Consider the following 24,761-nt stretch of genomic DNA (forward strand, 5'->3'; position numbering starts at 1 on the left):
CGCCCTAGCAGTCTCTATCCTCAGCGCCTTCTCCAAAACCTCCGTGAAAGTATTAATTTGGACAACTGCTAAGGCTTCTTGTAACTCCACATTCAATCCTTGTATAAACCTCCGTACTTTTCTCGACTCTGTAGCTATCAGTTCGGGAGCAAATTTGGACAACTTTGTAAACTGAGTCTCATACTCAGTTACACTCAACATCCCCTGACGGAGTTTGATGAAATCGTCCTCTCTCTCCTCTTGGACGATGGGTGGAAGGTATTTTTCATTGAAGTCCCGTACAAAGTTTAGCCAAGTCCATGCAGTTCCCTCTCTCTCCCACTTGGCCCTCACTACATTCCACCAAACCCTAGCTGGCCCCTTAAACTGGAAAACAGCGAATTGGACTTGTCTCTCCTCGGTATAGTTTAGGGCAGCAAAAATATTTATCATGGCCTCCAGCCATTTCTCAGCCTCATACGGGTCTGGCCCTCCTAAAAACTTGGGTGGGGAGAACTTTTAAAATCTCTCCAAGGCTCTATCCTGCCCCATATCGGGGTCCCTAGGTTGGTTTACAAGGGCTTGACCCTGTTGTTCCACTAACCGAGTCAGAATGTTAGTCATCTGTTGAATGGCAGTTGCCACTTGATCTCCCCCTGCCGCCTGGGGTTCAGGCTGTGGCTGAACCGCTGCCTGCCTCTCCTCTCTCGGTTCTGGCACCGGTTCCTGTGCTTGTTCACCCTCACGGCCTCGCCTAGAACCGCGTTCTCGGTTAGCTTTCTTGGTCCGACTTCTTTTATCTTCCATGTTTCGAGAGTTAATCAGCAGCTATAAACATATAAACAGGGTAAGGTATGGCTTATTTATCACGTTGCAGCAAGATAATTAGAGGCAAATAAACACGTAAGAAACAAGCACTTTATATACATAGCAAACAAGTCATATATACATGCCAACCTAAACACGTCAGTGGCTATACTAGCCCAAGAACATAGAACAAAAGCCCTATTTACATCCACCGCGACACGTCTAAGTCAAAACAAAAGAAACGTGTCGTCCTACTATGTTCCTAACTGTCTCACAAAAGAAGCTCCCTCAACTCTAACAAGTGGTTCGGCTAGACGCCGACCCCACAGACTCCAAGGACGCGCTCGGCTCCTCCTCCGGGTCCTCCTCAGGATCCTCCCCAGGAGCACCAGGAACGCCAGGAGCTACAGGCGCTTGGCCACCTCCGGCCAAGTCCTGGAGAACATCGTCCACAGGGGCCTCACACTCGGTCAGAATGTGGCCAGTCCGGTCTCCAATAGCCGCAACCACTCGCACGAGACGTCCGAAAGTCGCCTGGGCCTGCTCGCGGAATGCATCGGTCCGCTGCTGCTCCTCCAATACCGAGGCCTCCAGCTCTCGGATCCTAGCTCCGTGATCTCGGAGAGTAGCCCGGAGACGCTCAATCTCCGTCTGGCACCTACGATTGGCACTAGCCAATCGTCTCCGCTTGTCGTCCACAGCGAGCACTACCCGATCGGGGTAGGAGTAGGTCTTCCAGCAATCGCAAAGCCAGATCTTGCGCACTGGGGACCATCGCTGCACTGGCCCATCGGGGCCCTCCTGATATGTAATCACGCGACAAACAGGCCCCTCCAAATGCGGTTCGTCGGTAGGAGCATCCTTAGGCGCGTCAGTAGGTACCTCGGTCGGTATGTCAGTAGGCGCAGGCTGGGACGGTCCAGCACTCCCAGAGGCGTCAGTACCCGCCATAACCTAGATTTGCAAATAACATTGCAAAAGTAAGTACTCATCACGTAGAAAACAAGGCTAAAGGCTAAACTCAAGAATAAAACCTTAGCCTATCACATCAAGCACTCAATCTATCCAGATCAATTCACAACCAAGGCTCTGATACCACCTGTGACGACCCCACCTCCCTCTAAGGCGTACCAAAGGGTTCGGCGGACCGCCTGCCCAGCTCTCGCCAGGACTCACTCACGAGCTCATGCGAATCACGTACATACGCATTCATGAACCATAAATAACATCCACGATTCAAGCTTATAATATACATGGATAGGAAACATGGTACAAAGTCTCGATATACTCAAACTAGTCAAAACGTATACAATCCAAGTACAAAACAATCCATTCGAGGGATAGCGCGAGTACAAGTCAAAATTCAAAACAAAATCAAGAACAACTAGACTACGCTAGCCTTTACACGTCTCATGCTTCACTCGTACCCCTGTAAGGAAAACAAACTAACGGGATGAGCCAAAACTCAGTGAAATTCCCAAATATCAAATTGATCAACAAATCAAGTGATAACAAAGTAATAATGAAATAGCGAGCAAACAAGTCAAATCAGAAAAATAGTACTTCAGCTAGCCAAGTAATATCAGGTTCACATTCACATGTAAGGATACAACAACCCATATCACGGCTCCATTCCAGCTTGGTCAAGTGGTAGTTGACACTCCGTCAACTTTCAAGTAATATCAAGTCCAAATAAAAACTCCACTACACGCCAATCTCCGTCCATCAATCAACCCCCTTTTCCGAGCCCGCACGCCACATGAAACACGGGTGGTAATACTCGAGTATACCGTTTAGTCGAGGAGATGACACTCCACTCGACATTTCAAGTGACCCAGGGTTTGTTATGTAATCGACCAGGCCCTTGCCGGCTCGACTCGATTAACTAGCCACAGGGTTTCTGGAATTCCAAGCAAGACATATCTCAAGTGCATGTAAAGCAAGTCAAGTATAATCAATAGCAAGAACAAGTCATATTAGGGCAAGTGCGGTAAAGTACACCCTTGCCCTATCATTCATTTTCATGTAATCATACAAGTCAAGTAAGGAACACATGTATCAAGTACAATCGGATATTTGGAAGCACTCACCAAAATATAGCGCTTCAAGTATTCACGTTCAATTATACTCCAGGCTTGGAGTCCAGATCTGCGATAAAAATTCAGTTTGAGAACTTTGAAACACGAATAGGATTCGAAACTTAAACGTTCCGTTCATTAAGAATCGACCAATTGAAATTCATTTGGAAGACATTCGTGAAACACTTGCTCGCTTTTCAAATCGTAAGGTTTTGTAGCATATATACTCGAAAACAACACTTGAGTTGAAAGTACAAGGAAAACAAGTTTACATTGGCCCTTATGTCTTTTCCTCAAGGGTACAAGTTCAACTAGGTTTTAACATATAACCCTCGATTCAAGATAGCCAAAGTCCTAGATGGCTCAAGTACTAGTCGTCTCAACTCGACCCAAGTCGCAAGGTATTTCTATAGCCCTCGAGCGTAAATTCGGGCAGCATGCCCTTTGTGTTTACCTAATTTCCAGCCATTTATGGCTTCATTCTTACTCAATCCAATCCAACATTGTACACTAAACAAATCCATAACACAAATTCAGTTCAATAGCCATTCCATAGGCTCACAACAACACACAAACAAAGATTAAGCTAATTTCAAGTGCGGAAATGCAATTACAAAAGACAGATTTGACGGGTTTTGCGGAAATAACATATCCGAGGCTACGCTTATCGGATTGATACACAGCTTATACCATTTCGAAGCTAAGACGAAGGCCTACAACTTTCATGAAGGTCACTTAGTCAAATTTTCAATGTAACCTGATCAAATTCCCAACTCACATAACCTGGTTTCAACTATTCGGCTAATCGACCACACTGCATTCAGGTGACCATATCTCAGTCTACCAAGGTCCGTTTAAGGCGTTCTTGGTGGCGTTACAAAGCTAAGACAGGGCACTGAAACTTTCATGTTTTGGTGAAAGGCTAAATCCAAACGGATTATAGTGAATAAACTCAACCAAAAGGACTAAACTGTCCACGCGGAACTCTGGAAAGTGACCTAGATCAGCAAGGGTATTTTCATCTTTTCACAAGCTGCGTTGCTCCGATTGAGCTGAATTTTGTGGGCAGCTATAAAATACCATTCTCTACAACTTTCATGTTTTGACCTAAGGCCAATTCGGCCTCTAACATGAGGCTACAAAACCGGACAGAATGGGGAAAATTTTTCCAGAAATCTGGAATTTGTTGATTTCAATGCAACCTTTCTTGATTTCTTACTTCCAACACTACCAAAACTCCTTATATAATCTTATATACAACATATATCAATCATACATCAAGTTTGGCAGCAATTCCCCCCAAACCCTAACTCATATGTCCACAAGAAAACAACCCCCAAGACATGCTACAACCGTTATTCATCACCAACTTGAGTTGCTAAGCTAATTTACACAAGATTGAAAGTAAGAATTAGAGAAATCAGCATCCTTACCTTGATTAGTGTCCACCAAGTGAAACCCTAGCTTTCGCTTTCAAAATCTCACCAACACTTCACTAACTAAACACTCAAAGGTGAGTTTAATCGGTTTATTTTCTTTGTTTTCTTACTTTGTAGATGGAAATCAAGATGTAGGATGGCTGTCTTTCTTGCTCTCTCTCTCCCTCTCTTGTTCGGCCAAGCACAGAAAAAATGAAGAGGAAAGGTGCAAAATTTGGAGATAAGAAGAAAGACTAACTCTTGGTCAAGCGCCACCTGTCGCCACCACCACCTTTCATTTTTCTCTTTCTTTTCCTTGTTATTCTAGCCTTAGAATTCGGTCAAACCTAGCTGAAAATAAGAGGATATTTTGCTGAAGTATCAATAAGCTTGTATGGTAAGAAAGTGGTGGTCAAGTGGTGCGTTCAATCGGTAGTGCGCGGGACCCGTCGGTTTGCGCCGTTTTTCTTAAAAACACACGTACTAGGGTTTTTACTTCCTATTCACTAACCTTATATCATTGCCCCTAATCACATTTTATTTCTCACTTAAAAGTCACTTTTAACCACCAAATTTGATCCTTGCTCCATACCAAAAATTCATCCGGCGGAAAAACACGAAAACCCTAATTTTGCTCCAATCTTGAAACCAAAAGTGAAACCCTACTTTTTAGGTTTATTTATTCTTATTGTAGAACAAATGGGGTAGTAGGGCTTTAGTAGATCATAATTTCAAATAAAAGGCATTTTTGAGGAAAAATATAAGAAATTTGCGGGTCCTCACAGAATGCACAGAAATGGAACAGAAAGGTCTGTACTCTATACATTGATAAATCCAGTACCTCAACTTTTGAGACTTGAGAGTGTACAATAAAAACATGCATAAAAAGTTTTTGAAAGTCAACCAGCTACGCTAGGCGACAAAGTTTGTTGCGAGGCTCTTCCACCTCCTCCTTTAAAACGCAGGCCCCGTTTGAAAACTCATTTTTCTACAAAAAAAAAATTCAGAAAAGAGCAATTAGAATGGTAGTTGAGCATCTCTAATCTGATCTGAAACCTGAAGAATAATGGGAAGAGCCCCTTGCTGTGAGAAAGTGGGCATAAAGAGAGGGAGGTGGACGGCTGAAGAGATGAAATCTTGACCAAGTACATTCAAGCCAACGGAGAAGGTTCCTGGAGGTCACTACCAAAGAACGCAGGTACCCCTGTGTACATGATACTGCTATCTTCGTTCACAAACAATTTCACCAAGTTATAGTTATTTGAGTTCTCCATTATTATCATATCAGCAACAAGGCCTGCCCTTGAGTATGGAATTAATACCTTTTTTGTGTCCATTTTGATCGCTTGAAGGACTACTTAGATGTGGGAAGAGTTGCAGATTGAGATGGATCAACTACTTGAGGTCTGACTTGAAGCCACACCCTTGGATCAACTAATTTATTTATAATCTGTATAATCTCAATATAGTAGTTTATATGCAAGAGAGCATGAAAAGAAATTATACTGATTACCCGATGTGGCTCGTTTGTGTTTAGATTTGGACTTCTTGTCTTTAACATCTCCAACTAGCAAATTAGCAATTGGATTGCCCATTCCTGGATGATATATGAAGCTGCCATGAGGTCCTTGGCCGTTGTAGTCTTTGTATATTCATTGTTGCTTTGAATTGGCTGGGAGTGGGGTCTGGAATATGTTCTTTGCTTTCCGTTCATCTTTTGGCGATGCCGCTGTGTGTGGTGGCTGACTATTCCCCCTTGTATGATGAGAAAAAGACAGAGACAGACAGGATTATGTGATGTCCTCTTCGGAGTTGGGAAGGAGGAATAAATGAAAAAGGAAAAGGGTGTGGCTCCGGTGATAAATATACCTTTATGTGATGATCTCTAATCTGTTTTGTCAGCTAATTGCAGAAGATTAAATCAATGTGACAATTATACCCTGTTGGTCCATAGAAATTGAGTAAAATGCAGTGAAAAGTCCTACATTGGAAGTAAAAAACTAGTTCAAGGACTAAATTGGTTAAAATATTTCATTAAAGACGAAATTGATTTAAGTGAAAATGTTTAAGGACCGAATTGGCGAAATTCCCTTTTTCTAAAATATTTTTACATTAATAATAGGAGTATGACTAATCATCATACTTTTACATTAATTATAACAACAGTACTTATGAAAAGTTACACTAGTATAAATCAAAGTAATTATTGAATAAGATAAGTTATACTCACTAATAACAAAATACATTACATAAGGATATTTTAGAAAAATTAAAATTAACTAAAATTTTCATTTGAATAGTGAATTATAATTTGAGATGGATGAAAAGAAGAAAGCAAGACTACTGAAGTGGAATGGAGGGAGTATCATAAGAGACATAGCTTTTCTTTTTTTTTTTTTTTTTTTTGGAACATAAGAGACATAGTTAGCAAGCCATATCCTTTACCATCCTGAAAAAATGCCAAACTCAAAAGCTTTAAAAAAAAACTTTTAATACTATTCAAGTTCCATCTTCCCCCTCAAATGGCTTTGCTTCTTTAAAGCATTCCGTCATTTGGACATCTTCAAAGAAGCTTTTACTGATTTCTCTGCATTGTGCTGATCCAATTTTAATTTAGAAAGCTTAGGGTCTTGAATTGCTTCTTCCAATCTATACCGTGGAGAGCTTGACTCGATCAAAGCCTTGACCACGAAACCAATCTAACCAAAAATTCAAAAAAAAAAAAGGAAAAAAATTCGTAAATAATATGCATATATCTGAATTTATTCAAATGTAATTCTTGTAGAAAACAATCTATACCATTGCAGTTGTGAAAAACATCGTAGTGATCAAGAACCAAAATGATGTAAGAAGTTCAAGTCGAGATTCTCTAAACAACTCGATTAGCTTCACTACCACTCTAATCCCAACCTTTAGTAACAAAATAAAAGGAAAGAATTTAGTTTCAATTAGACCCCAAAAAACCAAAAGAAGAAAAGCTACAAAAAATTCATTACCACAACACCTAGCACATGTATGGAAAAATAGGTAAGTGAATTAAGTAAGTGAATTATTAAGCAAGCGAATTAAGCCTTTTCATTAGCTGGATAACATTTTCTGCAGTAGATTTTAGTAAACTCTCAAAAGGACTGCAGGGTTTCATTTGTTTTATTAAGCGATGCGAAAACTGCCTTTTCATCTCCTACCACTACAACAGAATTGGCCATTTGCGGCACATAGCTAATTTGCCGCAATAAAGTGGTATTATTTTGATTATGCTGAAATATTGACCCTGTACTTGGCTTTTTGTGGCAAATTAATGTCACAATTAAATTCCACCACTAATTGCGCAACTAAACGATGTCGTTGTTGTGAGCTATCCAAGCATTAAACGAATAATTGCTGAATCATATTCATGACAAGTAATCTTTCCATTTTCTCAGTCCTTCCACTTCTTCTCCCCTCTCAATTTTTCTAAATTTCTTCTATAGTCCGAGAACTCTATGCCCCAAATTTCTCTTCCGAAAACTTTCGATTTTGCCTCTGCTCATCCCTAATTTCTCACTCTATCTCTCCATTTCTCATCAAACAGGTAATTACTTAATCCTTTAGTAGATTGACACTAGATGTTTTTACAATTAATATCGATGACGAGAAGCAGCAATAGCACCTGAAGCATTGTTTTATCAAAGACGATGCCATGTTCTATCAAAATTGGTGCACTTTCTTGTTCTTCCGTTCTTATCCAAGTCTCCACCGATGAAACCAATCTAATTTGAGCGAAATTTTTGAAGCTGGATTAACTTTGAAACTCGTGGACGAGTTAATGAAGCAAGCTGGATTAATTGAAATTTATGAATCTGGTTTAATTTTAAAACTCATGGACGAGTTGATGAAGAAATCTAGATTAATTCAGTAATCTCTTCTTTTAATTTTTTTTATTTCATTATTTTAGCTCCATTGGTGATTTTTGCTCTCAATCTTTATTCAGTTGAGGTTTGTTTCCCAACCTTAGAAGATCCTTCTGATGATGCCCTAGTCACAGAGTTCAAATCAAGGAAAGAAATCTCTTTTTTTCGCCATCATTTTTAGTTTATGTGCTTCCTTTACTTTTCATTCGTTAATGGATTTTATAAAAATCATGTTATTACAGATTCTATTTTGCCATTATTGAAATATTTCTTGAATACTGGCAAATTTTCATTCTAGTCCCTTGACCTTTGCAACTGGGTCATCTATTTTCATCTCCCGATTCTACATAATTCATAATTTGTAATTTGTATAATTTATAAATTGGTTGGAGAATAAGATTTTGGGTTCAATTTGATGGTTTTGATGCTGGATGCTTATAAAATTTCAGTTGATGATATGTTGCGGTTGTCAGTGATGTATGTTATTTGGAAATTTCATCTCCTGGCTCTGGTTGGTAATTCTGTTTTCCCTATCTCCATTGCCTGGTATGATTGTTAGTCAGTTGAAAAGGACTTTTTTGTACTCAAGTCGTTTCAAGAACCATTCCATGTATACTGCAGTTGCTAGGCCTTTTTTCTTAGTTCTAGAGTCCCCCTGGTGGCTAGTAAGTTCAGAGACAATTCAGTAAATAGACTTCTTTCTATTAAGAATTGTTATTTCAGTATTCTAGCTCTGCTATGTGATTTGTGTATGAGACTGCAAGAAATCTTGTATCATCAAAATTTTTTACTAACTTCATTATAAAAAGAAAATTCCATTTTCGCCATTAGAGGAGGATCCATGAAGTCATCCACTACAGCCCTAAGAAGCAAGAAACTGGTGTTGCTTATCAAATAGCGTTAATCACAATACTCCCCTTAAGATTTAATCTGTTTTGCACTTTACTCCCTAACATTATTTTTCTCGTTTTATTCCCTAAACCATTAGTCAAGTTTAACCTCGTATGATAGAAATGTCAAAAAGACATTTATACCTCTAGAGGTTAACTCCAATAAATCTCCTATACCTTTAGGTATAGCATATTTTGCACTTTATCCTCTAATATCATTTTTCTCTTAATTTCACTGTTTGTCCCTAAAACCACTCAAGATAGATAATATTTAAAATATCATTATATGTAACATAATAATGAAAATGGATAACTTCAAAAATCTCACTCGAGGTTCCTGAAAATTGCAGACAGCTCCTCTCTAATTTGAATAATTACACTTGCACCCCTTGTTATCATGTTTCTTGTAACACAAAAATCCATTTGGCTGACATCAGCCAAAAATACCCAATGAATATCTTAGAACGCCCCAGCACGCTACTCCTCTTTTTCTTTTTTTTTTTTCCCTAAAGAAAAAGCCATGAATCTTAAGCCAACATGGGTGTCCAGATCCTTTTGCTCATCAGTGTCATCACATTTAACCTATAAACAACACAAGCATCCCTTGCTGCCTCCTCCTAAGAATCATTGAAATAGGCAGGAGCTTCAACAACATCTTTTTTTCCCTATCATCCCAAGGTAAGCCTGGTAATCTCCTTCATCTTGCAGAGGATCGAGGATTATGGAGGAAATCTCCTCAGCCACAAATTGATTCTTCTCATTCTTATAGTTGACTTGCAATCACGAATTTATCATCAGAGACAGCAATGATCTTGAATGGCCATAATTCCATTTCACTTTGAACAAATAAAATGCTGAATATTTCCAAGGAAAAGTCTGAAGTAACGAGCGTTATAGTAACGAAATTATTTTTACCTGATATAACAGGTAAAAACACTTTTAGTGACCATTTGATTACCTGTTGTACTGGTCATCTGAATAAAATAGTACCTAAAAATATGGTTAGTAAGTTTTACATTAAAAATAGTAAGTTAACTCAAGAAATTAGTAACTTTTATGTCTCAAAAAGTAAATTTGAGGAAATATGGAACTTATTTTTTTTTAAAGTAAATAACTACTCTATATCTAAAACTTACTTTTTGGAGAGTAAGTTTAGTTCAAATAATAGTAAGTTTTTATAGACTAATAGTAAATATTATTGATAGAATAGTAAATTTGGTTAATCATCAAAACTTACTATTTTATGGCATAAATTTACTATTTTACTTAAAGAAACTTATATGGAACAAGTATTAGGAAGTTTATTTGAAATAATGCTAAGATTTTTTATTAATAATTGAAACTTAGTATTATAGTTAGTAATTACTCGTAATGTAAATGTATGATACACAATTGTACGTATCATTTATAAATGTTATATGTTTTAACCATTTTAAATAAACTATGAAAACTTTTTTTTGCATATGACCTTATAAAATATGTAAGAATAATTTGTCATATTATAAATTTTGAATTATTTTTGAATTTGTGAAAGGTTAAAAAGTTTGGATGACAGTAAAAAAAAAATCTTTCGAATTATATATAGAATTGCACTTATCTATACATCACAATTTCCATATATGGACACCGATGAATATAATAAAATGGTACGCAATTTTCATATATTAATGCCTATGAATTTAATAAAATGGTAAAATCTTAATAAATTTATTTTCTGGGTCACAAGTATAAAAATTAAAGTTGTATTAACATAGCATAATCTTTGAAAATTATAGTAAAATTACCCATATGTTAAGTTCTGTGACTTTCAAACATACTTTGTATCATTTACATTATGGATTTGTATCCATATGTTTTCTATCAAACTCTTTTTTTTATTGGCAAATGGTAAGTAAATTATTATAAAAGGGCATTTTATAATAATCATAATTTTTAATAGATGAATTTTATGTAAATTGTTAAAATTATGAATTCACAAACGACTAAATCTGACTACTTTATGGCACATATTAGTCTAAACGACTAAAAAATTACTGTAATCATGTGCATGTTGATTGTTGAATTGAAATTTCCTTTATTACTAGTACAAGTTCTTCTAAGGTACTAAAAATTAATCATTAGTAAAACATCTTATCGTTATTTCAAATAAATTCCCTAACACTAGTTTGAAATATGTTTTAAAGTAAAATAGTACATGTGTCTCATAAATCAGTAAGTTTTGATTATTAATCAATTTTACCATGTTATTAGTAAGAATTACTATTTATGTATTAAAACTTACTATTACTTGAATTAAACTTACACTATAAAAAGTAAGTTTGGGATATAAAAGTTACTAATTTATTCCAATTTACATTTTGAAGTATAAAAGTTACTAATTTATTACTGTTAACTTACTATTTTAGATGGATAACTTACTTTCTTATTTTTAAGTGTTATCCTATTTAGGTGGATAGGCCTATCACAAGATCAAATCGCCGCTAAAAGTAAATAAAAAATAAATCGAAAATGGTCATATAAGTGTTATCCTATTTATGTTTCAAAAAGTAAATCGAAATAAAAATGAAAGTTACTTTTTTTAAAAATTAAATTACTACTCTACATTCGAAACTTAGTTTTGTGGGGAGTAAGTTTAGTTCAAGTAATAGTAAGTTTTTATAGATTAATAGTAAATCTTGTTGATTGGTTAATCATCACAACTTACTAGTTTGTGGCATAAATTTACTATATTACTTAAAGAAACTTATATGAAACAAGTATTAGAAAGTTTATTTAAACTAGTGCTAAGATTTTTTTATTAATGGTTGAAACTTAATATTATAGTTAGTAGTTGTTGGTAACATAAATGTATAATAATGATTGTATGTTTCATTCATAAATGTTTTGCGTTTTAAGCATTTTAATAAATGTATGTATCATTTATAAATGTTACGTGTTTTAATAAATTTATTTTCTAGCTCACAAGTATAAAAGGTAAAGTGATCGTATCTAATGTAGCGTAATCTTTTAAAATTATAGTAAATTTACCCATATATTAAGTTTCGTGAGTTTCAAATATATTTCGTATCATTCACAATATGGATTTACATGCACATTTTTTATGAAACTTGCTTTTAATTGGCAAATAGTATGTAAATTATTATAAATGTCATTTTATAATAATCATAATTTTTATAGGTGAATGGTATATAAACTGCTAAAATTGTCAATTTATAAATTATCAAATCTTACTACTTTATGGCATATATTAGTCTAATCAACTAAAAAATTACCGTAATTAAGTGCACGTTGGTTGTTGATTTGAAATTTGCACCAAGGTCACTATTTCGATATTACTACAGCAAGTTTTTCTAATCAAAGTAAAACAAAGTCAAATATCTTTTCCTTTTGTATGCAGTATTTATGTTTCGTAAAAAATTAGTAAACCATGATTACATTTCATAATTTGTAATGAAATTAGTAACATTTTCTAAATAAATTGGAATAATTTGTAAAATATATTTTTTTTTACCAATATAGTTAGGGGTGGCAATCGGGTCCAAATCGTATTGGTGTGTCGGGTTGAGATCGGGTATAATAGAAAACCCGGTGACCCGAACTTGACTTGCCAACTCGAAATGGGTCTAGATATCTGACCCGAATCCAAAAATTTCATGTTGGTGGGTTGATAAGTCAACTCGAATGACCCGGAACTTAATTTTAATTTATTAATTTACCACTGTAATTTCTAATAAAATCAATTTTGCACAATTTTGATTACATAAGCAAGTAATAAAAATTTAAATAAATAATCCCAAACCGAGTCTAAAATAAATTAAAACACTGTAAAAGTGTTTTATCCCAAAGAAAATGGGAAGAAAGGATGATGGCATAACTATAAATGTGAGCAACTATATGCATATCACACCATGAGTTTAGTTTTTATTTGTTCAAAACATCGGTAATTTATTCGTTAGTAGATATAAAATGCATATTATTTTTCTACAAATGGAAAATACACTTTCATATATACTAACCATTAACAGAATATGTATTTTAAACACAATCAATTGAACTCATATTTCGTTTGTTTAGCTATCATTTATTTTGTTACTTAGGTTGAATATTTACATTTGAATAGAGTATTGATATCCGGACTTCATATGTTTTTGAAATTTTATAATTTCGGTAAAATTTTGCAGTGCAAATAACAAAATAACGAACCTGACCTTACAACTACTTCAATATATTTTGATGCCGATAGATATGGAGGAAACATTGAGATGTGTGAGAAGGTTCATTAAAAAATGTTTAAAATTTATGCATTTTTCTTGGGTTTTAAACTAATTTTTATTAAGTAATTGGCTTCCTAAACTATACATGTTCTTGCAGATATTTGTGCCAATAAATGAAGATAATCAACACTAGTATTGCACACTAGTTGACTTTGTTAAAAAGAAAGTTTACATACTGGATTCGTTGCCTAATTCAACAAAGGTCCATCTAATTCAAATTGGCCAACAAGTCACTAGAAAATAGGATTTCACCTCCTTACATTGAAATGCAATGCTGGATTTAAAGTTTCCATGCAACGTGTTCTTCCACCTAAGGCCTTAAATATTGGAATTCCAGCCTAATTATAATGAACCACACTTGCAGCAACTAGATTAATCTGAAAGAAGCAACAGCCGGTAGAGAATCAGAGCATATCATCATAAGGAAAATCAATCATTTGATGCTTACATCGGCTTATGTCTCTATTGCTTGTCCAGGTTCATGCATGCAGTTTGAATGTTTAACCACTAACAAAAATAGCAACCTGAGATATAGGTATCATTTACTAGCTTTTAATAATTGATACTTACGCATCAAAATTAAGCTGGCAGGACACTAGATATAGCTGTCTAAGCATGACAAGATTACATGGCCAAGAACTGAATTTAGAGCACAAAGACTTTGGCTTCAGAAATCTGAAGCAATCAAAAGGCTAGTAACTTGATTTGAGAATTTGATCACCAGCATCAAGGGCTCTGATATCACTATCAAAAGCTTCAGTTTGGATTGAAATTTCTGGTTTACAAACCCAAGAGCACTTGGATGCTAACAATATCTGAAATTTGATCACCAAACTTTTTTCCAAACAAGCTGAAATTATTCACATTAAAACAAGTAAACACCAGAAATTGCAAACTAAGGAGATTATGTTCAGATTTACAATCAAAATGCATTAAACTACCTTCGAAGAAACTTAAATCATCCTAAAAGCTTTGAGCAAAGACGTGCAAAAACATTTGTACTCTCTCAAGAATAAAATTCCTTAATGGTCTTGGCTGAAATCTGGTTCATTCACTACAAAACCATCACAAAATTTGTATTAAAAAAAGGCCACAACAACACATAATCATAGCAAATGAATAACATAAAACTTAGGCGTGAAAAAGGAAAAATGTACCTGAATACTTTTCGTTCCTAACAAGCTAGTGTTTTGTACATAACTTTGGATTAATGAAGGATTGCATGCCCACATTAATGCCTATACAAATGCATTATCCGTACCGAAGATTTAACTGCTGGAAATAAGCCAACACCTTTGTCGATGAGAAACATGCTTAATGTTTGAGGGCCAATTTGAAACAATGTTCTTGTTCTTCCGCTCGTTTTCTCTTTTTTCTATTTTTCCCTAAACTTTTCTGTCTCGTGTGGGATTTTTTAGTCTGTAGCTGCAGTAGTTAGAGAAGAAAAGTATTATGGAGCGAAGGCAATCATGAATATATGGGAGCCCCGAGTTGACAGAAACCCAATGAATTTAGCTCATCTCAGCTTTGGATTACAGGAGGCTCTTGCGATTCAGATTTAAACGTCATTGAAGCAGGGTGGCATGTAAGTTTTTAACGAAGCATAGTTGTTCACATGATCACAACTCTTTCAAGTAGTGCAAACTTATAACGATAGGCACTCAATGAACATCCATTAGTGAACTTAATTTACACCAAAACTATCGTATGAATACGTACGTTCATATTTATTTGTACTCTTTTATTTCAACATTGTCCATGTTTAATTTTAATTTATTTTTTTAAAGAAACTATCACATAAAACCACTTTTATTAGGGCACCTATTACACACGCCTTTTTTTATTTTCTTCAAAATAGCAAATATAAAATGATCACTTAATCATTCTATTAATTTCTTTGTGTGTCTTAATTGGACGACAACAGGTTTTTTTCCAGAATTATATGGAGATAAAAGAACAAGTTTTTTCATTTATTGGACTGTAAGCATCCCACATTTGTTGATAGTTTAAAATTAAATTAATCACTTTCTCTCGAGTCCTCAGAATGCAGCTAAAATATGACATCATGTATTTATCGGTCTATCTTCCATCCAACAATGAACAGAGGAATAATTTTCGATCAACAGGATGCTACAACTTGCTCTGTCCAGGCTTTGCTCAAACCAGAAATGAATATACATTGATCTTTATGTCCTGCTCCTTGATATTATTAGGTTGGTTTAGTATTTGAAATATCATCTCCCTTTTAGTGATCCCTCTTATTTCTGAAATCTTAACTGCTTACATTTGGAAACTGTTCTATGAATTTTCTCTCCTTTCCTGACTGAAGAAGAGGGAAGATGTGATTCTACAAAATCTACATATATCATAGGATGGTAATAAGAATTGCTTCTGCAACACAGATTTACAAGAGTAATAATGGCCAAATTTCCGTGGCATTGCAGACGTTACAATGGAGTAAAAAATTCAAGAGGCTGATAATAAATTTCCATAGATGGCCAAATTTCCGTGGCATTGCAGACGTTAACATGGAGTAAAAAATTCAAGAGGCGGATAATAAATTTCCATAGAAACAACAGATTCGCAACAATGATTCTAGATCAGTTCAGTTCAATAACATCTGCTCTATCAAGCGTATCAACTTAGAATTCCAAAATGGGAGAAATCTCTCTTGCTTGAAGAATTCAAGTTATAAAGCTCATGTTGAGTTACTAATATATTAGTAATTCTCACCCGCACAGAGTAGCAATCACAACATACAAATTTCTCTTTGACATTTCACCAAACATCTTATATGCATTCACAAATTAATCACATTTAACTTAAACGCCTGGTCTCAAGTCCTTTCCTAGATGTTTCACATGGCTATTAAGCATATTTTACCCGTAGACAATCAAAACTACAACAATTTCCTAGATGTTTCAACGGACATTTTCGGCCCCAAAATTGCAGTAAAATCTTCAAATTCTCAGCCTTGATTTCCCAAGAAAATCTTGACAAACAAAACAAATGAAATATAAATAAATTACAGCAATATAATCAAACGATTTCAAGAGAACATGATGATCTAACCTCGTCACTGCTATTTTTTATATGCTTTTTGGCTGGCTACCACCGTCGCTAACCCTTTTGTTGTGTCTGCATATGGCAGCACTCAAACCCAACCGAACGATGAGAAAGGATAGAGGGAAAGTGTGAACTAAAGATGAAAATTTTGAAGTGAGAAGATTTATTCAATTGTAACAAAGAGAAAGTGTGAACCAAAGTGGAAACCTTTGCCTGGGAATTCAATCGTATCATTGGAACTGAGAACTGAATAAGAAGAAGGTAGATGACTTTAAAGAGAAAGGTGATACCCAAAACTGTTTTCAGGACCCCAAAACCGTTTTTTTTTACTTAAATATGTACATTTTTTACTTTTTGTATTAGTAAGTTTAATTTAAACATAAGTAAATTTTGTCAAATAATAAGTAAATTAAATTACTCAAGGTGTAAATTTCTGTTTCTGACTAAAACTTATCTCTCAGGCATATACTTACTAGTTTTAATTAAAAACTTACTAAAGTTAATATTAATTATTTTAATATAATATTTAAAAAGTCGTCAAAAGATTTGATCTGTCACTAAAGGTAATAGAAACCAATAATAGCAGGTTTCCCTAATATCGTTACCATAACTATAGGCACTGTAGCACTGTCCATTTCCCAAATTAGTATCTGCGCATATATATCTTTCATATTTTGCAGTTTGTTAGTACACGAATATCAACATAATGCATTCCATAACTGACAATCCCTTGCCAATACCAACTTGAAATCATCAAACAAAATTTTTGAGCTTCATTTTAATCATATGAGATTGATGGCCACCTAACTCTTCAAATACCAATCATCTACAAATTCCTCGGGCATACTTATCGCATGTCTATGTGGCCAGAGGCACTATTATTGATATCAAAGCGCATCCCATCTATTCATCACCGTCACTGCTAGGTATGAAGTTCCTCTGCTGTATTACTACCACCACCATATTCAATTACTAAAGCAACCCTCCACATAAATCTACCATCACCTCACTGACCTTAAACCCAAATCGAAGAAACTGTTATTTTTGTCCCTAGAATATATATTTCATATCTGCAAACACTATAATAAAGGATATGGCAAACGATGCTAGATGGTAGAGGGATTTTAGGGATTAAAGGGAGGGAGAAATTATAGACGTGAGGACACTTAAGATGCCCACTAAATGGATATGAAGGAGAAGAGAGATAAAAATGGACATAAGAAGGGGAAAAGGTTATTGGTGGGTCTGAGTAAAGGAGACCGAAACAGAGACATAGGCAGAGAATGGATTGCATAGCAGTAATTGGGGTGGTAAGAAGTGGGGATTGAAAAAGGAGGGAAGGAGAAAGTAGGTAGCTAATTATAAGAAAAGCGCAACCATATGCACATTCATAAAGAGGAATCGACAACATTCAAGCATTTTTAGATTTTTAATAATAATTTTTCAATAACAATTTTTTTTTATTTTTTCCATTATTACATGAAATTGCCAAGATATTTCTATCAATCTAAAAAATTATAATTTTGGGATGAATTTAGTTAAGAGCATATCTATAAATTTATTATTCTTTCATTAATGTATTCGGAATGTTGATTTTTTATACATTATTTGCCCTGGATGTTATAAAATAGTGGAGTTGATTAACGATTTTAGTGACAAATTGGAAAAAAATGATGTTAAGGGATAAAGTACAAAATAAGATAGGGTAATTGGGGAAAGGGGAAGGGTTGGGTTTGGTGGTAAGATGGAAGGGATTGTAAGGAGGAGGTCTTGGATTCAAGACCTCCTACTTATTTTGTTTTTTAAAAAAAAAGCCAGGAAAATTACCGCATTTAACTATTAAGGGTATAAATGTCTTTTATCATTACCATTACATAATGTTAGAGTCAACTAACGGTTCAGGGGATAAAGTAAAAGAAAAAAATAACATTAGAAGATAAAGTAAAAAAATAGATATATATATATATATATATCTTAGAGGGAGTTTTTATAATTTTTTGTCAATCTAGGGGAAGTTTTTATAATTAATCCAATCAAATATGCACAATCGTGACTGGTATGTTTAATTAAATGATAAAGAATTAGAAATCCTCTTTGTCCATATTTATTTGACCAAGCACATGGTTTGAGAGTAGTTCATTTATATGATCCATGACTCTTGACAAACTTTACCAACGTTACCATGTAGACAATGGAACTTTTAAAAGAATATTCTGACTAAAAAAGAATCCATAATATGCTATTTAAGCTTATAAATTGGGTCAACGGCAAAGGAACTTGCAGAGGCCCCATCCTGGGTCTAGACATGTGGCAACCCTGGCCTGGTCGAGTTGGGCCTCGACCTCAGGCCCCTGGCAACCATCCTGAGCCGTATCGTCACTAGGGCTCCAGAAGGGGCCAGGAGACCATCCCGCAGAGGTCGGAGGAGATCCCCCTCGGCGCGGGATAAGGGCTATCCCGGGCAAGTCCCGAAACGTACGGAGGTCGGACTCTCGAACAGGTATAAATGGTAATGCTCACCACCTACACAAGGTACGCTCACTATTGGCACATTACTTCCGGCCGCTTTACTCCCCATAAAACTTCATTCACCAGAGAGCTAACTTGACCGTCGGAGTGCCCTCGGGGACGACCTCGGGGCTCTCTTGTTAGATCACTCTCATATCTGTCTTGCAGGCTTGGAACCAGCTCTTCCCATCAGCACGCCGAGCTCGTCAGGTCAACTCGGTCCGGGGAAGCTCAGCGCTTCTTCAGTTGGCGCCGTCTGTGGGAACGTAAGGTAATCAAGACTGTGTTGATGGCGAGAACGCGATCCAAGCGAACGATAGAGAACATCGACCCTGGAGCCGGCGAAGGATCCCAACGAATGGATGCCGAGGCGGCTCGGGGCGCCGGGGGCTCAGCCCTCTCAGGGGAGCGGAGGCAGCAGATCTTCCAGTTCGTGATGGAGAACCTCCCCATGCTGGAAGACATTATCCGGCAGGCGAAGGAAGGAGAGGGGGCTGGAGGCGCGCAGACCTCCAAGGCGAAGGCAAAGAAGAAGGAATCACTTCTCGACCCCTCGGAGGATGAGTCACGGGACCAGCCCCCTAGGAGGAAGCGGCTGCGGACTCCCCCTCGTCCACGGGCCTCGGTGGTCGGTGACAGCGAGAGATACTCCCGCGACCGGTCCGCGGGGAGCCGTCCAAGAGACCCCTTCCCCCGAAAACCCACGCGGAACGGGCTTGAGCGTTCTCCTGTTCGGTCTGTTAAGAGCCGGCCTCGCGACCCCCCTCAGTGGAAACCTGTCCGAGATGAACTTGACCAGATCCTGCGGCTACAATTGTACGAGGACAACTACACGACCTCGCGCTTCCCCCGAGAGATAGAGGATTACCCACTACCCCGGAGGTTCAACATCCCGAGCATTAAGATGTATGACGCTTCAACCGACTCGGAAGACCACCTCTCGGTCTTCCTGACGCACATGCGTCTGCAAACAGCCTCGGATAAGATCCGCTGCAAGACCTTCCCCATGTTCCTGAAGGGGAAGGCTCGGCTCTGGTTCCAAAGTCTGGCACCAGGGTCTATCCGGAGTTTCCCCGAACTGGCCAAACAGTTCGTAGCCCAGTTTGTTTCGTCGAAAACTTACTCGAAGAATGTGACTCACCTAATGGCTATCAGGCAGAGGCCCGACGAATCCCTGAGGAATTTCATGACCCGTTTCAACGCGGAGAGTTTACAGGTTAGGGACAAAGACGAAAAGGTAGTCATGGCCGCCTTCGTGAATGGGCTCAGGGTAGAGGAGCTCTTCTACAAGCTGGCCGAGAAGCCTCCTGGAAATCTGGAGGAGCTCCTGACCAGGGCGCACGCGCCCGTTAATGCGGAGGAGGCGGGCCGTCTGAAAAAAGAGTCAGATCGAGAGCTCGGAGATCGGAGAGGACGGGGAAACCCCCCCGAGATCAAGGATGGTCCGACCAAGAAAAACGTCTTTGACCGGCTCTCGAGGGAGAAAGTTCCTGCTCTGCCACCACTCCCGGAGAAAGGCTGCACCCCCTTGACTCAACCCAGGGCCCAAATCTTGGCTGTCATGGAGGCGGAAGGCCTGGGAGGTCGTCCGTCCAAGATGGGAATACCCCGGAACAAAAGGAACCCGGACCGGTACTGCGCTTTCCATCGCGACGTTGGGCACGACACGGAGGGGTGCTGGGCCTTGCGGAAGGAGATTGAAGATCTGGTCCAACCCGGCTTCTTGGGACGGTTCGTGCGGCAAGGTCGCCCCGGCCAGGAGCCCGGGCGCACCTACCGCAGAGATCGGGTTGAGAGCTGGCATCGCGACCGCCCTGAGCAGCGTGACGCACTCCGGGGCCACTCTCCCGACCGGGACACCCAGAACCTAGCGGGGGTGATAAACACCATTGCTGGGGGCCCTACGGGGGGACAGCCAGGTAGCTCGGAAGAACCGGCGACCTCCCCCGAGGGGGATGACTCCTTGAAACGCTTACGCATGGACGAGTAGATCACTTTCGGATCGAGGGATGCAGTTCCTCTAGCGTCCGGAAACCACGAGGCCATCGTGATAGACATTGTCACCAACAACTACCGGGTGAAGAAGGTGTACGTCGACCAGGGGAGTGCGGTCGACATTATGTTTTACCGAGTGTTCAAGGAGCTCGGCTTGGAGGACGGACAGCTGACCCCGGTTCGGACACCTCTGATGGGATTCACCGGACCACCCATCAACTCGGAGGGGATGATCACCCTGATGGTCACGGTAGGGCAGGCTCCCAAATGCCGGACCATCCCTGTCAATTTCGTGGTGGTCAAGCAACAATTCCCGTACAACGTGTTCCTGGGTCGGTCTGCCTTGAACGCTCTCCGAGCTATCCCCTCAACGCTCCACCTCAGCGTCAAATTCCCCACTCCGAAAGGGATAGCCGAGGTGCGCGGTGATCCAGAGGTGGCCAGATCTTGCTACTTGGCTATGCTTCAAGGACGGGAGAAGGTGGTCGCCCAGACGACCTGTCTGGAGCCCTACATTCCAGGGGAGGAAGCCCGGCAGCTGGGAACCCAGGACGAGATCAAAGAGTTCTCCTTGAGGGAAGACTGGCCCGACCAGGTGATCCGCATAGGCGCGCTGTTACCCCCTGAGGAGAAGGAGGGTTTGAAGGCCCTGTTAAGGGAATACTCCCAGGTCTTCGCCTGGACAGTTGAAGACATGTCCGGGATTCCGCCCGACCTGGCAGTCCACCACCTCAACGTAGATCTCTGCTTCAAGCCGGTGAAGCAGAAAAAGAGGAGATTCGCCCCAGAAAGGAATGAGGTGATCAAGAAAGAGGTCGGAAAACTGCTAGAGACTAAGATCATCCTGGAGGTCTACTACCCGACCTGGTTGACCAACCCGGTATTGGTTAAGAAGGAGGATCAGACCTGGAGGATGTGCGTGGATTTCACAGATCTCAATAAAACCTGCCTTTTTCTCTACAGAGAATTGACAGGTTAGTAGATTCTACTGTGGATTTTGATGTTTTGTATTTTTTGGATGCCTTCAAGGGGTACCACCAGATAGAGATGGCTGAGGAGAACCGGGAAAAGACCTCCTTCATCACCGAGGAAGGAACCTACTGCTACCGGACTATGCCGTTTGGCCTGAAGAACGCGGGAGCGACCTACCAGCGTCTGGTCAACAAACTGTTCCAGAATCAGATCGACAGGAACATGGAGGTCTATGTGGATGACATGATCGTCAAGAGCCGAACTGATTAGCAGCTCATCCTTGACCTGAGGGACGTCCTGGGCATCCTGCGGGAGAGCCGGATGCGAATGAACCCGAAGAAATGTACCTTCGGGGTCAGGTCGGGAAGGTTCTTGGGATTCTTGGTGTCTCGAGAAGGGATCCGGCCGGACAAGCTCCAGGCTATCATAGACATGGCCCCCCCAAGGAGCGTAAGGGAGGTCCAGCGGCTCACAGGAAGGATGGCCGCCCTGAACAGATTCTTCTCGCGTTCCGCCATTCGGGGGCTGCCCTTCTTCAGAATCCTGAAAGCTCCCAAGGACTTTCAATGGACTGAAGAGTGCCAGAAAGCCTTCGCCGACCTTAAGGCCTATCTGGTTGAGTTGCCCACTTTGACCGCCTCGGAGCAGGGGGAGACTTTGTTCCTGTATCTGTCCACTTGCAACGAGGTCGTCAGCCTGGTCTTGGTGCGGGAGGGCGGGGGGGTTCAGAGGCCGGTATACTACGTCAGCTGTGCTTTACAAGGGCCGGAGACACGGTACACGCCGGCTGAAAAGCTGGTCCTTGCTTTGGTGCACGCGGCCCGAAAACTCCGGCCCTACTTTCAAGCTCACAGCATCATCGTCGTGACTGATCAGCCCCTACGACAGATACTTACAAGATCCGAGGTCTCGTGCAGGATGACCAAGTGGGCCGTCGAGCTAGTTGAGCACGACATTGGTTATTGGCCCCGCACTGCTATTAAGGCTCAGGTCTTGGCAGACTTCCTTGCTGAGAGGGCTAGCTTGGCCATGACCGGGCAGAACTCTCCGCCCAGTGAGGCGCGGTCGGGAGAATCTTGGATTCTGTTCGTGGACGGGGCCTCCAGCAAGGAAGGAAGCGGAGTCGGCCAGCTGCTTATCTCGCCGATCGGGGAGGAGCTGACCTACGCTTTTCGATTTGACTTCCCCGTATTCAACAATGAAGCCGAGTACGAGAACCTGCTCACAGGATTGCGAATAGCCCACCAGATGGGTATAACCACGATCAAAGTCAGGAGCGACTCCCAACTCGTCCTCCTCCAAGTCCGCGGGGAATACCAAGCCAATGAGGATGTCATGAGGAAATACTTGGCCAAGGTACAGGAGGCAATCGCCCTATTCGACACTTTTGAAATCGAGCGGGTGCCGAGATCACAAAACAAGCGTGCGGATGCCCTGTCGAAACTGGCGTGCTCCTCGTTTGCGCACCTGAACAAGGAAGTCTTGGTAGAGTTGGTCAAACAGAAAAGTATCGACCAAGTCCAGGTTTTGGCTATAGATAGCCCGGCCACCTGGATGACTCCTCTTATCGACTTTCTCAGCTCGGGTGTCCTGCCCGGGGACAAGACAGAAGCTTGCCAGCTTCAATTCAGAGCTGCTAAGTACGCCTATGTCGGGGGAACCCTCTACAGGAGGTCGTATCTGTCCCCCTGGCTAAAATGCGTGACTCCAGAAGAGAGCAACTACGTCCTTCGTGAAATTCACGAGGGCTTGTGTGCGGCCCATGTGGGGTCCCGAGTACTGGCCAAAAAGTGCCTTCTCCTGGCTACTATTGGCCATCGGTGTTCCAAGATGCCGCGGCCCTGGTACAGAAATGCCAAGTTTGCCAGGTGCACGCCCCACTGTGCCACCAACCAGCCCGGGAAATAGTTCCCATCCACAGTCCCTGGCCTTTCGCCCAGTGGGGGATAGATCTCCTGGGCCCTTTCCCCCGAGCCCCGGGAAGATACGAGCACCTCGTCGTAGCCATCGACTACTTCACGAAATGGATGGAAGCGGAGTCTCTGGCCACTATCTCTGGGAGAGCAATTCAAAAATTCTTCTGGAGGAACATAGTCTGCCGCTTCGGGATCCCGCATGTCTTAATATCCGACAACGGGGGGCAGTTCACCGACAACCCCTTCAAGAACTGGTGTGCCGAGCTCAGGATCAACCAGCACTTCACATCGGTCGGTCATCCCCAGGCCAACGGCCTGGTGAAAAATGCTAACCGAACCGTTCTCCAAGGACTAAAAACTAGGATAGAACTGGACCAATCTAACTGGTTAGATGAACTCCCCAGTGTCCTCTGGACTTACCGCACTACGCTCCGGACGGCCACCCACGAGATCCCGTTCTCTCTGACTTACGGGGTAGAGGCGGTGGTACCCGCAGAGATCAATCTCCCCTCGCCTCGGACACAGAACTTTGTTGCGTTATCCAACGAGGAAGAGCTGAGGTGTAGCTTGGACATGCTGGAGGCCAAGCGTGAGGAAGCAGCGATACAGATGGCTAAGTAGAAGAGCCAGCTCGCCCGCTATCATAACGTCAAAGTGAGGAACATACAGTATCGGCCGGGGGACCTCGTCTTAAGGAAAAACTCGGTCAGCCGAGCTCATAACTCTAACAAGCTCGACCCGAACTGGGAGGGGTCCTACAAGGTCCTGGAGGCGAGCCGAGCTGGTTATTGCAAGCTTGCGAAACTAGATGGAACAGAGGTACCCCGCACTTGGCACTACTCGAATCTGCGACTGTTCATAGGGTAGGTTAGACCAGGGTGCTTGACTGTCTGTTCTTCGAAATCCGAATTTCAATTTTATTATTATTCAATAAAATTCGACTTTCAAGTTTTAAATTCATTGTGATT

At 40.2% G+C, this 24,761-nt stretch overlaps 1 protein-coding gene and 1 long non-coding RNA gene across 2 annotated transcripts; both read left to right on the forward strand.

Annotated features, from left to right (window-relative positions):
- The first annotated feature begins 5,336 nt into the window (after positions 1-5,336).
- Positions 5,337-5,922, forward strand: LOC140008153 (uncharacterized). Its single transcript, XR_011815555.1, has 2 exons — positions 5,337-5,480; positions 5,635-5,922. It is a non-coding gene; the product is annotated as an uncharacterized lncRNA (long non-coding RNA).
- Positions 5,923-22,204: 16,282 nt separating this feature from the next.
- On the forward strand, positions 22,205-23,785 carry LOC140008883 (uncharacterized). The gene has a single exon (XM_072053786.1). It carries the CDS (start codon positions 22,205-22,207, stop codon positions 23,783-23,785), a length of 1,581 nt encoding a protein of 526 aa, XP_071909887.1.
- Positions 23,786-24,761: the final 976 nt, after the last annotated feature.

Source organism: Coffea arabica, chromosome 6c (genome assembly GCF_036785885.1).
Source record: "Coffea arabica cultivar ET-39 chromosome 6c, Coffea Arabica ET-39 HiFi, whole genome shotgun sequence".
NCBI classification, from domain to species: Eukaryota; Viridiplantae; Streptophyta; class Magnoliopsida; order Gentianales; family Rubiaceae; genus Coffea; species Coffea arabica.

Excerpts from the sequence above, each read along its gene's own strand:
- LOC140008883 (XM_072053786.1), top strand. The coding sequence starts at position 22,205 with ATGAACCCGAAGAAATGTACCTTCGGGGTCAGGTCGGGAAGGTTCTTG.